We start from the raw sequence: 13,706 nt of genomic DNA on the forward strand, positions 1-13,706 counted from the left end.
ACCCCACCACAAAATTCACCCACGAGCCACTCCAAACCCCTCAAGCCCACCAAGGACCTCTGTGGATCTCTGCTTAAAAACTGTGTAACTCAATTCATAAATTCCACAGCTCCTTAATTCTGCAAGTGCAACCGTGACTAATCATCAGGATTTAATCATCTCACCGATTATTAAAACTGGGAGAATATTAAATATAATTTCTTCCCAGTGTTGGCAGGTTGTGTGATTTTTATAGAGACATGTTTGATGTTCAGTGTGTTCCCTACAGAACATAATTTTTTAAAGCAGAGGCATAAGTTTTTTTTTTTTTAAGAAAAGCAAGATTTATTATAAAAACTGAAAGTAAAAACCAGATACAACCTGAAGCCTCAAATGATAATGATAGATTTTACAAAACCCCTCAAATTCCTTTATTTTGTATTCCTTCTGTCTTTTAAAACTCAGTCCCATGGCTGCTGGGGAGGGTGGTTATAGACTTAAATGATAATGATAGATTTTACAAAAACCCTCAAATTCCTTTATTTTGATTTCCCTCTGTCTTTTATAACTCAGTCCCATGGCTGCTGGGGGGTGGTTACAGACTGAGTGTTGGGAGTGTTCTGGCAGCTCTGCCTTTACTGGCTGTGTTTTATTTTCACCCTTTTTGTGTCAGTACAGGGCTCAGCAATGAGGTGATTTTGCCCTGCCTTGCCCCAGAGCTGTTGTCTATCCAGGTGATTCTAAGGATGGCTGTTTTTATTATAGAAATATTTTAAAATGCAAAACAATCTCTTTTTTTAAAGGATAATTCCTTTTGGAAGTGAGGGGAAGAAAACAGTGTTAATATATGTGTTTGGAGTTTTTTAAGATTTTAAACATCTTGCGAAGCAACACCTCAACTTGAGGCCAGTTTGAGCAGATGGCTTCCTTAGAACAGTTGCCTTTAGTGATCAGAGCAAGTAATAAATGTCCAGAACTTGTTGTGCTGTGTCTGGCAGCAGGAGATTCCTCGTGTGCAGCAGCAGTGGCAGCAGCCCTGGGGAGCTGTTCTCTTCTACATAGGTTCCTCTGCATTCTCAGTGATTCCTCTCCTCCCTGGGTTCCCTCCCTGTCCCCTCAGATGTTGTCCCCACAAAGATCCCCCCGTTCCCTCAGATCCTTGCTGTGTGTGGAGTCTGTGGTGGCATCCAGGATTCCTGTCCTGGAGCCAGCACCTGATCCTTGCTGTGTTTCCTGCAGCTGTGGGGGATTGGGAGAGCTCATCTGGGGATGTGTGAACCCCAGGGAGCTGCTGAGGCTCCAGTTCCACAGAAATGCTGCTTCTCACTCAGACTAGGAGCTGCCAGAGGAAGCTGAAGTGATAAAGCAACTTGTCTGTGACTCACTGGATGGAAAACCACTTTCTCTGAGAAGATGGTGTGTGATGGCGTTCACAGGGGTCCCAGGATGAGGGAAGAGGCGAGGATCTGACTCTATGTTTCAGAAGGCTGATTTATTATTTTATGATATATATTTACATTAAAACTATACTAAAAGAATAGAAGAAAGGATTTCATCAGAAGGCTAGCTAAGAATAGAATAGCAAAGAAAGATAACAAAGGTTTGTGGCTCAAGCTTTGTGTCTGAGCCAGCTGACTGTGGTTGGCCATTAATTACAAACATCCAACATGGGCCAATCACAGATGCACCTGTTGCATTCCACAGCAGCAGATAATCAATGTTTACATTATGTTCCTGCGGCCTCTCAGCTTCTCAGGAGGAAAAGTCCTAAGGAAAGGATTTTTCATAAAAGATGTCTGCGGCAATGGTGGATCCTCTCCCTGACATGGTGTAAACAGCCCTGTTTTGCTGGAAAAGTCTCATTTTGAGATATAAACTCAAGCCCCTGCTGTTTCCAGTCACCAGAGGTGATCACAGTGTGGGCTGCAAAGACAAGAGCTCAAGTCCTCCAGCCCTTTGGATCATTTTCTATTTTGACCAATATTTTTTGTCTCCCTCAATTTCCATGACAACTCTTAAGTGACAAAAGTACTTTTCATTATGTGGACAGAAATAGATACCCTGCACAGGTTGATGTGCTGTTCCCATCTGCTGCCCCTGTACCACTCCTGCCTGGGAACAGGGATCCTTTAGTGCTGGGCTAAGTTTCTTGGAAAAATTCACTACAGGGGTATTGAAAAGCAATTAATATTCACAGAAAGATTACTGATCTAGAGACCTTTCACTCCTCTGGCTTTTAAATAGAAGCATCTCCCATTCATACAATCACTCCTAATAAATGCTATTAACATTGTTGACTAATGATAATTTTAGTGTTTATTTATATAATACAGAGGTTTTATTTGCAATTAGAGCCTTCATGATTCTGCAATATGTTGTTCAGGGAGAGAGGGAGACCATCATTCCTGATTATATGTCTGTCATTTAGTCAGAAAAAAGCAATTTTTCAGAGTCTCCCTTGTTAACATCAGCCAAGAGACTTCTCGAAGCAGCAGCAGCCAAAGTTCTGAAGTGATATTTTAAGTAAACCACGTCAAAAGTCAACAGTGAGAAGATGTTTTATATAAGCAGTTGCACTGAGAATTCCCCAAATTCAACATTCGCCATTGTGTTCCGCTCAGCCATGAGAGGTGCTCTGAAAATATTTACTGCTGCAAGGCCAAGGGCTTGGCGGGTCAGAACTTGTGCCATCATTCCTGGGAACTTCAGTTTCTCATGTTTGGTGCTCTGGTTTCTGGGTTTTTCACAGAAATCAGGATAGGGAGCTGAATTTGGAGCAAGTCCTTCTGTCGCTGACATTTCTCCTTGTTAGTGCAAATCCACACATGGAAACAGCAGCTGTTGGATCACTCCCGTGCTCACAGTCTCCATGGAATTCTCTGGATCCCTGGGAATTTGGCATGGGGATGATGCCTGGAGAGGCTCCCTGGAACAGAGGCTGGGCAGAGTTAAAGGAACAAAGTGGGGATTTATTAAAAGGAGTCAAAGGATCCACCTTGGGCAGTGCAAGAGCCCAGCCAGGGCTGCACCCAAGATGGACCCAGGATGGACTCAGAGTCAGGAGTTTTCACCCTTTGATGAGTTCTGGTCCATTTCCATGCTGGGTTCAGTGCCCAGTCCCAGCTCCAGGGGATGCAGTCCCACCCTCCCAGGTTGCTCTCCTCCATTCCCTGTTGTTTGCACCTTTTGGGGCTGAAGCTGCAGCGGTGTCCTTGGTTCTGGGGCTGGAAAAGGATTGTTCTGTGTGCCTGAGCTGTGAGGAGACCTTGCTGACACTTTCTGTGGAGTTCAGGGTTACTTACCAATGCAGTGCAGAGCCTGGGAAATATGAAAGCTCCAAACAGGAGAGGAGAATTTTTCCATTTTGGGGTAGCGAACAGGGCATGCTGGTTGGTGCCAAAAACTTTGATGAATCATCCAAGGAGATGAATGGTTCCAAACCATCCAACCGTCTTTCCCTTCCCTGGAACCATCCAAGGAGAATGGACAAAATCTGGTCCTGATGGGTTTCTGGCCATAGTGCCAGGCTCCAGCTCCCTGGTGGAGCAAACCACAAGGAGTCATTAGAGTTAGAGGCACTCAGAATTGTTCTCCCTGACCTCCCTTGAATTCTTCCAGGCTCTCTCATCCATGGAGGAATTCAGAAACCTGGATCGGGACATCGAGGGCTCTGCGAAACGGTGGAAGAAGTTTGTGGAGTCCGAGTGTCCAGAGAAGGAGAGGTTCCCCCAGGACTGGAAGAACAAGTCAGCCCTGCAGCGCCTGTGCATCCTGCGCGCCCTGCGGCCCGACCGCGTCCCCTGCGCCGTCAGGTGGGGCTGGGGCACCCCTGGGGGCAGCAGGAGGAGCTCAGGGGGGTGCTGGGATTTGGGAATGTCAGAGCATTCTTAGCATGGGAATTCTGCAGTGTGGTTTCCTCTCAGGGGTCTTGAATGAGCCCAGTGAGGGTGGGAGGCACCACAGGGTGTCCAGAGCAGCTGGGGCTGCCCCTGTGTAAGAGCTGAAATGAGGGATGTGGGACTCCAGGCTGCTCTCCAAAATGCAGTTTATTGTATCCAGGATGTCACAGCAGGCCAGGGTCGTGGGTGACAGAGCTGTGCCCACAGCTGTCAGCTCCAGCTGCAGGCAGGCCTGGAGACCCTTTGGTTTTGGTTTCAATGCATTATAGACTTTTCTGTGCTGAGCATCTTAATGCAGCAGAACCAATCTATCCCTTAACTTTTATCTATAGCCTATCATAACTACTGTAATTACCATATTCATGTTACCATTCTTCAGTCACTAAAAGTTAGTACATTACAGTTTAAGCTAGAAGTTGTTTTTCAGTTTTCTTGCAGTGGAAAATTCTGAGACCTTTTTTCTACTTGCAACTTTGCTGCCTTGTTTGCCTGTGCTATCTTTCTGCTTGGTAAAAACAATTTCTTGTTTGGGATGGGTTTATCCTTTGCTCTAAGCCATAAAAATCCCTTCTAACTAACACACCCTTTGCCTCCTTGGTTATCCAGTGAGACTGGCTCAGCAATTCTTGTCTTCTTCATCAGACTGCATTTAAAAATCTTTCTGCTAAGCACACATATCTGTGAGACTTCCTTGTCAAACTTTCATCCTTCCCAACACCCCTGGATCCCTGAAATGCCAAGACCAGGGCTTGGGGCAGCCTAGGACAGTGGGAGGTGTCCCTGGGACAATGGAAGCTGTCCCTGCCCATGGGATGATCCCTAAGGTCACTTCCAGCCCAAACCATTGTGTGATTAATTGATCTCTGAACTCTGCAAGGCAATCAACACATGGGATTTAAGTGGAATTTCTTGCTTAGTGGGATCCAAGCTCCCTGCCACCACCAGGGATGGAGCAGTGTAAGCAGGGTGTGGGGCAGCCCTGCCAAGTCATAAATTGGCATCACCACACAGGTGTTACTCATCTGCTGCAGTCTGAGCTCAGGAACATCCATTTTAGTAACTAGATCAGTTTGAGCTTCTTTAAAACACCAGAATAGGAGTAAAGTAAAGTCTTATAGAGGTTTTCTCTTTTTTTTTCCCTGTAAAATGCAAAATTTATGTGCTGCTGGTTCTGAAAGTTGTAGTGGTGAATTATGTAGTGAAGGTAACTGGGCGAGGCTAAACTTCCTGAAGTCATGCAAAAGCAACCTCCTTGTTCCAGGACAAACTAAAGGTCTTTCACTCCATGAGGATTTGGTTTTGCCTTCTCTGGCCAATGTTTTGCCATTTCTGGGATGTCTCTCATGCTCCTGTTTCTGCACTAGTTTATATTCCTGCACCACCTGGTGTGCACACAGCAGGGTGTTTTACTCAGTGTATGAATTACATCTGTTTGTGCTTCAAGGTTCACAGAAAAACATAGATGAGACTGAGTGAATCTCCCCGTGGTCACTCTTATTATTTTTTTACTAGAATAAATACTGCAGTTTATCATAATACTAATACTAATCCATCTTTTTTTCATTTCTTACTCTTATGGCTGGATTCTCTATGTGTCTCTCAGCTGAAAATATTGGTTTTCCTGTTGTTGTTTAGCTTGAGTAAAATAAGCTCTTGGAATTTTAAGTGCATTTATGCAACTGTAATTCATTTCTTTCTTACTCAGACAGCTCAAAAATAACAGGAATATCAAATTTCAGCCCCTTTCCTGTCTCTCTTTTATGAAAAGGGAATCCAAGTTCAAAAGCTTGGCTGGATATTTTTAGGGCACATCAAGCTTTTCTGTTTGCACAGGAGTATTTAAATGGGTTTTTGTATTGTTTTGTTTTGCTTCTTATCTCAAAGTGCAAACAGCAACAGTTCACTGAGTCTTCCCCAGGACTCTGGGGACTCTTCTTGAAATACACCTCAGTTATCAAAATCTCAGTGTGCCAGCATGAAACACCTCACTGGTGACCATGGACATCCTGACCAGTCCATGGGTGCATTTTAGGAGTAATATTGTGCCATGGGGGATTTTAGGTGCCCTGGAATATCCCAACCTCATTTCCAGCTGCTGTTCATGAAGCTCTAAGCCCCTTTGTGTCCCGCCTCATGTGTCCCTGCTCTGAGATGATGGTGCAGGGTTTCTTTGGGATTTAAGATGATCCAAGCCTGTACAGGCTCTGGGAAATTGGGGGTTTCATCCACTCTTCCTAGCAGATCCCTGGGGATGTTTGCCCAGTCTGGTTCATTCCCTAGGCTTAAGGAACATCAGGAGAAGCCCCTGACTCACTCCTTAGAGCTTCAGGGCCAGCAGTGCACCAACAGCTGTAATTTCCTGAGAAAGGATTATCCCCTGTAAATCTCTTTTCCCCTTCAATCTTATTGAAGAACATCAGCAAAAAGCTTCTTGTAGCACCTTGTGTTTCTGAGTCCCCAAGGCACTGTTTCAAAAAGCTGAGATGTGAAGTAAAACAAGAATGTTGTGACCTTAAATCTGACGGACTTGGTTAAATTTTGTGACCTGAGCCTTTCCAGCAGCAATTTTGACCCTGAACAGAAAAATCTTCAACCAAATCTTGACCCTGAACAGAAAAATCTTCTTGAAGGAGAAGTACCAAAAATGCGGAAGCTTTTTTTATTTTTTTAATTGCAATCCCTTAGGCATTTCTATTCCAACTGCCTTTCAGCAGTCCTTGAAGGAGGTTCTCAGCTCTCTTAGAAAGAATTTGGCTGCCTTCAAAAGGCCTGAGTAATCCATCTGAGCTGCAGCAGCATTCCTGGGGTTTGAATATAGCATTGGTACCTTTGAATCAGTGCTCAGTGTCTGTGTCTTTGTCAAGCACTGATGTCAGGAGCTCACCCTGGGGGAATCCAGCCAGAACATTCTCCACGCACCGTGCTCTGTTCCAGCAGCTGCTGTGGAGCTGAGCCTTTCCCTGTTCACTCCTTTGAATTTTCCCTTGTCACTCTCATGCTAAGGCTCCATGCTCCAGACATTCTTAGAGCTCTTCCCTTTCAGCTCTGCAGATCAAAGCAATTGTGTAAATCATCTGGACTTTGTGTGGATGGCTGCTTCCTCTGCAAGGCTGCTTGGCTTGCACAACACGTGGCAGGTGCTTGTATCTTGTACCTTAACTCATCTCTTCCCTCCCGAGATTCCTGAGTCAGAGCTTGTATTGTGCTTCTGAATGCAGCTCCCACTGCTCTCCCTTCCTATTCCCTTTGTCTGCCAGGAGCTGCTGTCTCCTGTGGCATCCCAGCCCTGCACAGAGCACCAGGCATTGCTGCTGAGGGACAGCCCAGCCTACAGAGCCTCTCCACAATCATTTCCTGCTCATTTCCCTCATTTCAGTTTCTAAATCATTTGAAGGATCAAAGTGAAAACTAATTGCAGGACAAGACATATGAGGAGGGGCTGAGGGAGCTGGGAAGGGGCTCAGCCTGGAGAAAAGGAGGATCAGAGGGAACTTCTGACTTTGCACAGCTCCTGACAGGAGGGGACAGCCAGGGGGGTCAGGCTGTGCTCCAGGGAACAGAGACAGGACCAGAAAAAACAGCCTCAAGTTGCACCAGGAGAGGTTTAGATTGAATATTAGGCAAAACTTTTCTAGTTGAAGGGTTATCAAACCCTTCAACTAGAAAAGTGGATGGGACACTTGAGGACATGGCTTAATGGTGAACACAGGGGTACTTGACAGTGGTCACACTTGATAACCTTGGGAGTCTTCTCAAACCTTAATTCTGAGATTCCATCATAATTAATTGATTATTCACAGGGGAATCTGCATTTCCTGAACAAACTGGCTTTTTTTATTTTTTTTTTTTTTGTCTCTGGCAGAGATTTTGTAGAAGAAAAGCTGGGCAGCAAATACGTGGTGGGGAGATCCCTGGATTTTGCAACGACCTTTGAGGAGTCCGGGCCTGGCACCCCCATGTTCTTTATCCTGTCCCCAGGAGTGGACCCACTGAAGGATGTGGAGAAGCATGGTAAATCAATCCTGTCCCCAGGCACAGCACAGCATTGCTATTTATCTGCTGCATTATTATCTTAGCACGACATGCCTGTTTTGTTTGGGTTTTTTCCCCTCATCTCTTTGTAGATAATGAAGTAATTTGTTAAAAATAGATAATTGTGAGAGGATGCAATGGGATTTTGCTTTGGTTGTATTGTTTTTCTTAAAGATTTTTTTTTTATTTTCATCTGAAGTTTAAATTAAATTTGTCTTTTTCCTGCCCTGCCTGGATTCCCAGTGTGGTTCACAGTGCAGGGGTCTCTGAGTTGGGTTTGTGCACAACCTGTAATTTACATCAGAGATCTCTCACACTCTGTCAGATGCTTATTGCCAAGAAAGGTTGAACCAAAGGACCCTTGAGGTCCCTTCCAACCTGCTAATCTGTGATTTTATGGTCACTAAAAATAAGCAACAGCTCCCTGTAACAGATTGCTGCTTTGTGGCAAAGTTTCCAGCTTTCCTGCCATCCTTTCCTGAGCTGATTTCCATGTGGATGCTCAGCTGTGGAGCTGTCAGCTGGCTCCAAAGGGCCTTCTGTGAGATGCCTCCCTTGGGAAGGCACTGATGCCCCTGTCCCCAATGGCTGCAGCCTCTGCTGTGCTCCAAAGCTGCCCTTGTGTGGAATTTACTCTGGGTCTTGGCTCCACTCTGGAAAAATTCTCATTTTCAGCCTGAACGTCCCTCTGGAGCAGAGGAGTCTGATGCCTTTGGGGCTGAACAGGACAAAACATCATCCAGGCTGGCACAATGACTTTTGCTTTCCTTTTCCTGTCCACAATGCACCCAAAATAACGTTTGAGTGAGCCTTTACCAACATGGCCAGGAGCAGCTGTCTGAGCTGTTAAACTTTGCTCATTCTGGGAAATTCTTGGGCTTAGCTTTGCATTTCAGGCTCTTTCTACCCCCAAACCAGGTGTGATTACTGGAAATTGAAGGGACACCCCCAAAAGAAGCTCCTGTGGTGTCTCTGGCTTCCCTTTGGAGCCACCTTGGTGATTCTGTCTCTCCCTCTTATTTTCTTGTAAAGGAAATGAAGCACTAAAATCAAACCATGAGTGCTTTAATTGGAATTGTAAAGATGAGTGTAGCTGAGCACCTGGGGTTAGCCAGCCAGAAAAGTTTACAGCAAGAAACAGCAAAAAGAGAAGGAATTAAATAAAATCACTGCCACAGAGCAGCTGCACTGGCCTTCCAGCTGCCTCACTGGGGTTCTGCTTGTTATTAGTATTTCTCTGTCTTTCATTAGGTTTTATTAAAGTGCAGGATAATTCCTGTGAATGGAAGTCAGCTTCTTGCAGATGCTGCCCACCCATGGGACCTTTCCTTGGCATCAGAGGGAGGGCCCTGCAGCAAACACTGCTTGGGCTAGAAGGGCTCGAAGGGCTTTGTGCCCTCCTTGAGTGCCCATCCCCTCCCCTCTCAGCCAGCAAGGAGGGAGCAGGGCTGGCACTGCCAGGGCAGGCTCACTGATACCCCTCTGCAGTGGAAATAATAATAGTAATAATAATAGTAATAGTAATAATAATAATAGTAATAATAATAATAATAATAATAATAATAATAATAATAATAATAATAATAATAATAACAACAACAACAACAACAACTGATGCTCATTTATTACTCATCCCTGGCCTGGGGTGTTGCCCTGGTGTGACCATGTTCACAGGGGTCTGAGGATGAGGGAAGAGATGAGGATCTGACTCCATGTTTCAGAAGGCTGATTTATTATTTTATGATATATATTATATTAAAACCATACTAAAAGAATAGAAGAAAGGGTTTCATCAGAAGGCTAGCTAAGAATAGAATTGGAAAGAATGATAACGAAGGTTTGTGGCTGAGCTGTGATTGGCCATAAATTAGAAACAACCACATGAGAACAATCCCAGATGCACCTGTTGCATTCCACAGCAGCAGATAACCATTGTTTACATTTTGTTCCTGAGGCCTCTCAGTTTCTCAGGAGGAAAAATCTTAAGGAAAGGATATTTCAGAAAAGATGTGTGTGACACCCGGGCTCTGTGATTCGCCCCATCCCCTCTCCAGGCAGAGGATCTTGAAGGCAGAGGAGAAAATCAGCAGCTTTCAAAGCTGGCAGCAGCCAGAGATGGTGGGAAACAGAGCTGGGAACTCTGAGATGTGTGGAGAGCTGTGTCCCAGGGGAAGCTGTGCTGAGGCTCAGCAGAGAGCTGGAGTTTGGAGGTTTGTTCTCCTCATGGCCATCTGTTCCCAGTCCTGCACCACAAGATGGTTCCTAAGCCTTACAAGACAAATCTTTTTCTTTGTGTCTCTCTGAAACCTGCCTGCTTTTGGCAGGAATTGGGAATTCAGGGCACACCATCTGCAGGAAGGCAAACCTGCATGCAGAGATAAGTGTGGGCAATCCCCAGGGATCCCTGTGGGGATGAGTCCTGGCTCCCGGGCTGAGCCAAACCCATCCTGGGGATGTTTGTGGGGCTGTTCCCTCCTGCAGCACACTTTGGGTTTTTCTTCTGAGGTGCACAGAGCAGGGAGATCTGGGTGTGCTGTGAGAGGAGCAGCAGGACAGACCCAAAACCTGGCCAGGAGATTTGCAGCCATGAGCACAGAAATTATCTGAGCCACTGGGATGCTCCAGAGGGAGCAGGGGAGGATGAAGGATCATCAGAGACCAGTGAGGGGACAGGAAGAGCTGCAGGGCAGGGAATGACAGGGATGTGGGGTTCCTGGAGAGGGGAAAATCACAGAGATGGGGCAAATCCCAGTGTCACAGACATCTTTTATGGAAAATCCTTTCCTTAGGATTTTTCCTCTTGAGAAGCTGAGAGGCCTCAGGAACAAAATGTGAACAATGATTATCTGCTGCTGTGGAATGCAACAGGTGCACCTGGGATTGGTCTCATGTGGTTGTTTCTAATTAATGGCCAACCACAGTCAGCTGGCTCAGACACAGAGCCTGAGCCACAAACCTTTGTTATCATTCTTTCCAATTCTATTCTTAGCCAGCCTTCTGATGAAATCCTTTCTTCTATTCTTTATTATAGTTTTAATGTAATATATATCATAAAATAATAAATCAGCCTTCTGAAACATGGAGTCAGATCCTCCTCTCTTCCCTCATCCTCAGACCCCTGTGAACACTGTCACATCCCAGAGCCAGGGCACCACCCCAAGGCAGGGGATGGATGATAAATGAACATCAGTGGTGAGGATGAGTGATAAATGAACATCAGTTGTGATTTCCTCTTCCCAGCACTGCAGAGTGAGCCTGCCCTGGGGGGACACTGGGATCTGTCCCAAACCACCCCTTCCCATGGGCTTTGCTGAGAAACCTGGAGGGTTTCTCACTGCTCTCCAAGCCCCAGACACCTGGGAGGCCTTGCCTGAAGAAGCTCCCAGGGATTTTGTCCTATTCCAGCTGCCCTGTCCAACCCCAGCCTGCATTGCAGGGGTTTTTCCCCACCCCCTGTTGGTGTTCAAACCTGGCTAATCAGCAGGAAAAGATTTTAATTTCTTATCACTGTAAAACGTGTTTTTACACCAGGTTGCAAGGGAATAATGTTCTTTAAACAAGAAGCACTTTGTAATAAGGTACCCTTGTGTGGATGCTGCACTGTAATTAAGAGTTTGGGGGAAGCTGCTGCTGGGTGAGCACTTGGGCAAGGAGTGGGTGAGAGCCAAGAGAGGTGATATCAGGAGTGTGACAGCTCCTGTGTGAAGGTTTGGTACCTGAACTCACTCCTTGTTCCCTCCCAGGGAAGAAGCTGGGCTACACCTTCAACCACAGGAACCTGCACAACGTTTCCCTTGGGCAAGGCCAGGAGGTGGTGGCTGAACAAGCTCTGGATGTGGCTGCAAAGGAGGGACACTGGGTCATCCTCCAGGTAAGGGGTTGGAGGCCAGTCCTGCCCCTCTCCCAGCTTGGTGTCCCCTCCATAAGGACACAGTGTCACCTGTGTGTCCCCAGCAGCCACCTCTGCCTGGGATCAGGCTCTGTCAGGCTGGGTTTCTCCTCCTGGAGCTGGTGGTGGGCATTTTGAAGAAATTTGTAGGGTCAATTTGAAGAAATTATCAAATTTCAGCCTCCCAGGCAGATTAGTCCCTTCACCTACCCAGGGAAGCAAGAGCTGTGTGGTTGTGAAACTTAAATCAGTATTTTCCTGTCATGGTTTTAGTCCCCTCACAAAAGAACCATTTTAGTGTGTGTGTATCTGGACTGTCTGGGAAGAAAGAGACAACTTGAAGGAACTAAGCAGGGCCTCCCAGGCAGATTTTGTCTCTTCAACTACCCAGGGAAGCGAAGGGGAACACAGCAAGAGCTGTGTGATTGTGTAACTTGAGTTTGCACCTCCCTGCCGTGGTTTTGGTCCTGTCACAAAATGACTGAAAACCTCAGTGCAAAAGGTAAAGCTGGATTTTATGCTTTGCTTGCTAAATACAATGTCACACCTCCTCCAGGAGGAGATGAATCGGCAAAACTGCAATTTTATTAATGCTGAAATCCCCTCTGTGTTTTTTCTGCACTCTGAGGTCAGTTCAGGAACCATCACAACCTCACTTGTACTGGTGGATAATGACAGGTGTGCAGTGCAGGAACCTGTTCCACACTTCCCTGTGCCTTTGTTTGTTCCATGACTGAATGAAGAGCTCTGTCCTGAGAGCCCTGGGCTCCTCCTCTGCCCCTGAACCTCAGAGAGCACAGAGGGACCACTCAGGGAGGGAATTCTGCAGTGGGGCTGGCTCCCCTGGGTGCCATTCACATACTCTGAACAGAGAGAGACAGAATTCCCCCTCCCAGGACTTCTCCTGGAGAAGGCAGAGACAAAATTCCTTCACAGGATTTTTCCTAGCAAAGGCAGAGACAAAATTCCCTCTTTCCCTCTCCCAGGATTTCTCCTGAGAAAGGCAGTGAGAAGCACAGAGGGAGAAGAGAAAACAATTTTTATCTCTACTTGCTGCTCCTGTTGTTTTTGCACACGTGGAATGTGTTATGGAGATTGTTCACTGAGAGGGATTTGTTAAATGGACACTGGTGAGGGTTTTTTTGGACTGATTGGCCAATGGGGTCAAAGCTGTGTTGTGACTTTTGGGGAAAGTCATGGGCTTTTATTTAGTACAATAATATTAATATTAACATTAATAGTAATAGTAACAATAGCATTATTAGTAGTATTCTACTATATACTATACTAAAGTATTATTAATAATAATATATTATTATATACTGTACTGGATAATACTATAATATTAATAATAAAATAATAATAATATTAATAATAATAATAATGTTATTGATAGTATAGCTTTATTATAGTATATTATAATACAGTATTAGTGTAATATAGTATAGCTTAACAAAGCTATATACTTTTTTCAGCCTCCTGCATCAGAGGGTCAGAACTCATTATTCCCTACCTTGGGGACACCCTGCATCAGTACCTCTGAGCATCCCAAACCAGGGAAATGCTGCCAGGTCCCATCACAGCCCCACAAAACCCCTCAGAGCCTCTGGGGTGTGGGCGAGCTCTGCCTCTGTCAGGAGCTCTCTGGAGCCCCTCATTCAGGGAGGGTTTGGGTTTGCTGATGTGCACTCAGTGATGTCAGCTCTCATTACAGGTTTTGGGAACCCCTCTGATTTCCTTGATGTGGATTATATAAACTTTCATTATCACTGAATTGTTTGCATAAAATTAGATTAAGACAAAGCTCTGAGCCCTGATCTGAGCCCTCAGGCCTGGTTATGAATTGAAATTAAATATCCTTGATATTTTGATCCTAATTTTTGCCTTTTTTTTTTTCTTTTTTTTTG

General features: G+C 45.4%; 1 protein-coding gene across 1 annotated transcript in view; it reads left to right on the plus strand.

Moving 5' to 3' along the window:
* DNAH9 (dynein axonemal heavy chain 9) overlaps positions 1 to 13,706 on the plus strand; it is a 150,576-nt gene that overhangs the window by 105,764 nt on the left and 31,106 nt on the right. Inside the window, exons 61-63 of the mRNA XM_063176093.1 lie at positions 3,598 to 3,791; positions 7,741 to 7,889; positions 11,654 to 11,781. Of these exons, the coding sequence (XP_063032163.1) occupies positions 3,598 to 3,791; positions 7,741 to 7,889; positions 11,654 to 11,781 (471 nt within the window). The remainder of the gene's footprint in view (positions 1 to 3,597; positions 3,792 to 7,740; positions 7,890 to 11,653; positions 11,782 to 13,706) is intronic.

The sequence above is a fragment of the Melospiza melodia genome, chromosome 24 (genome assembly GCF_035770615.1).
Source record: "Melospiza melodia melodia isolate bMelMel2 chromosome 24, bMelMel2.pri, whole genome shotgun sequence".
NCBI lineage: Eukaryota > Metazoa > Chordata > Aves > Passeriformes > Passerellidae > Melospiza > Melospiza melodia.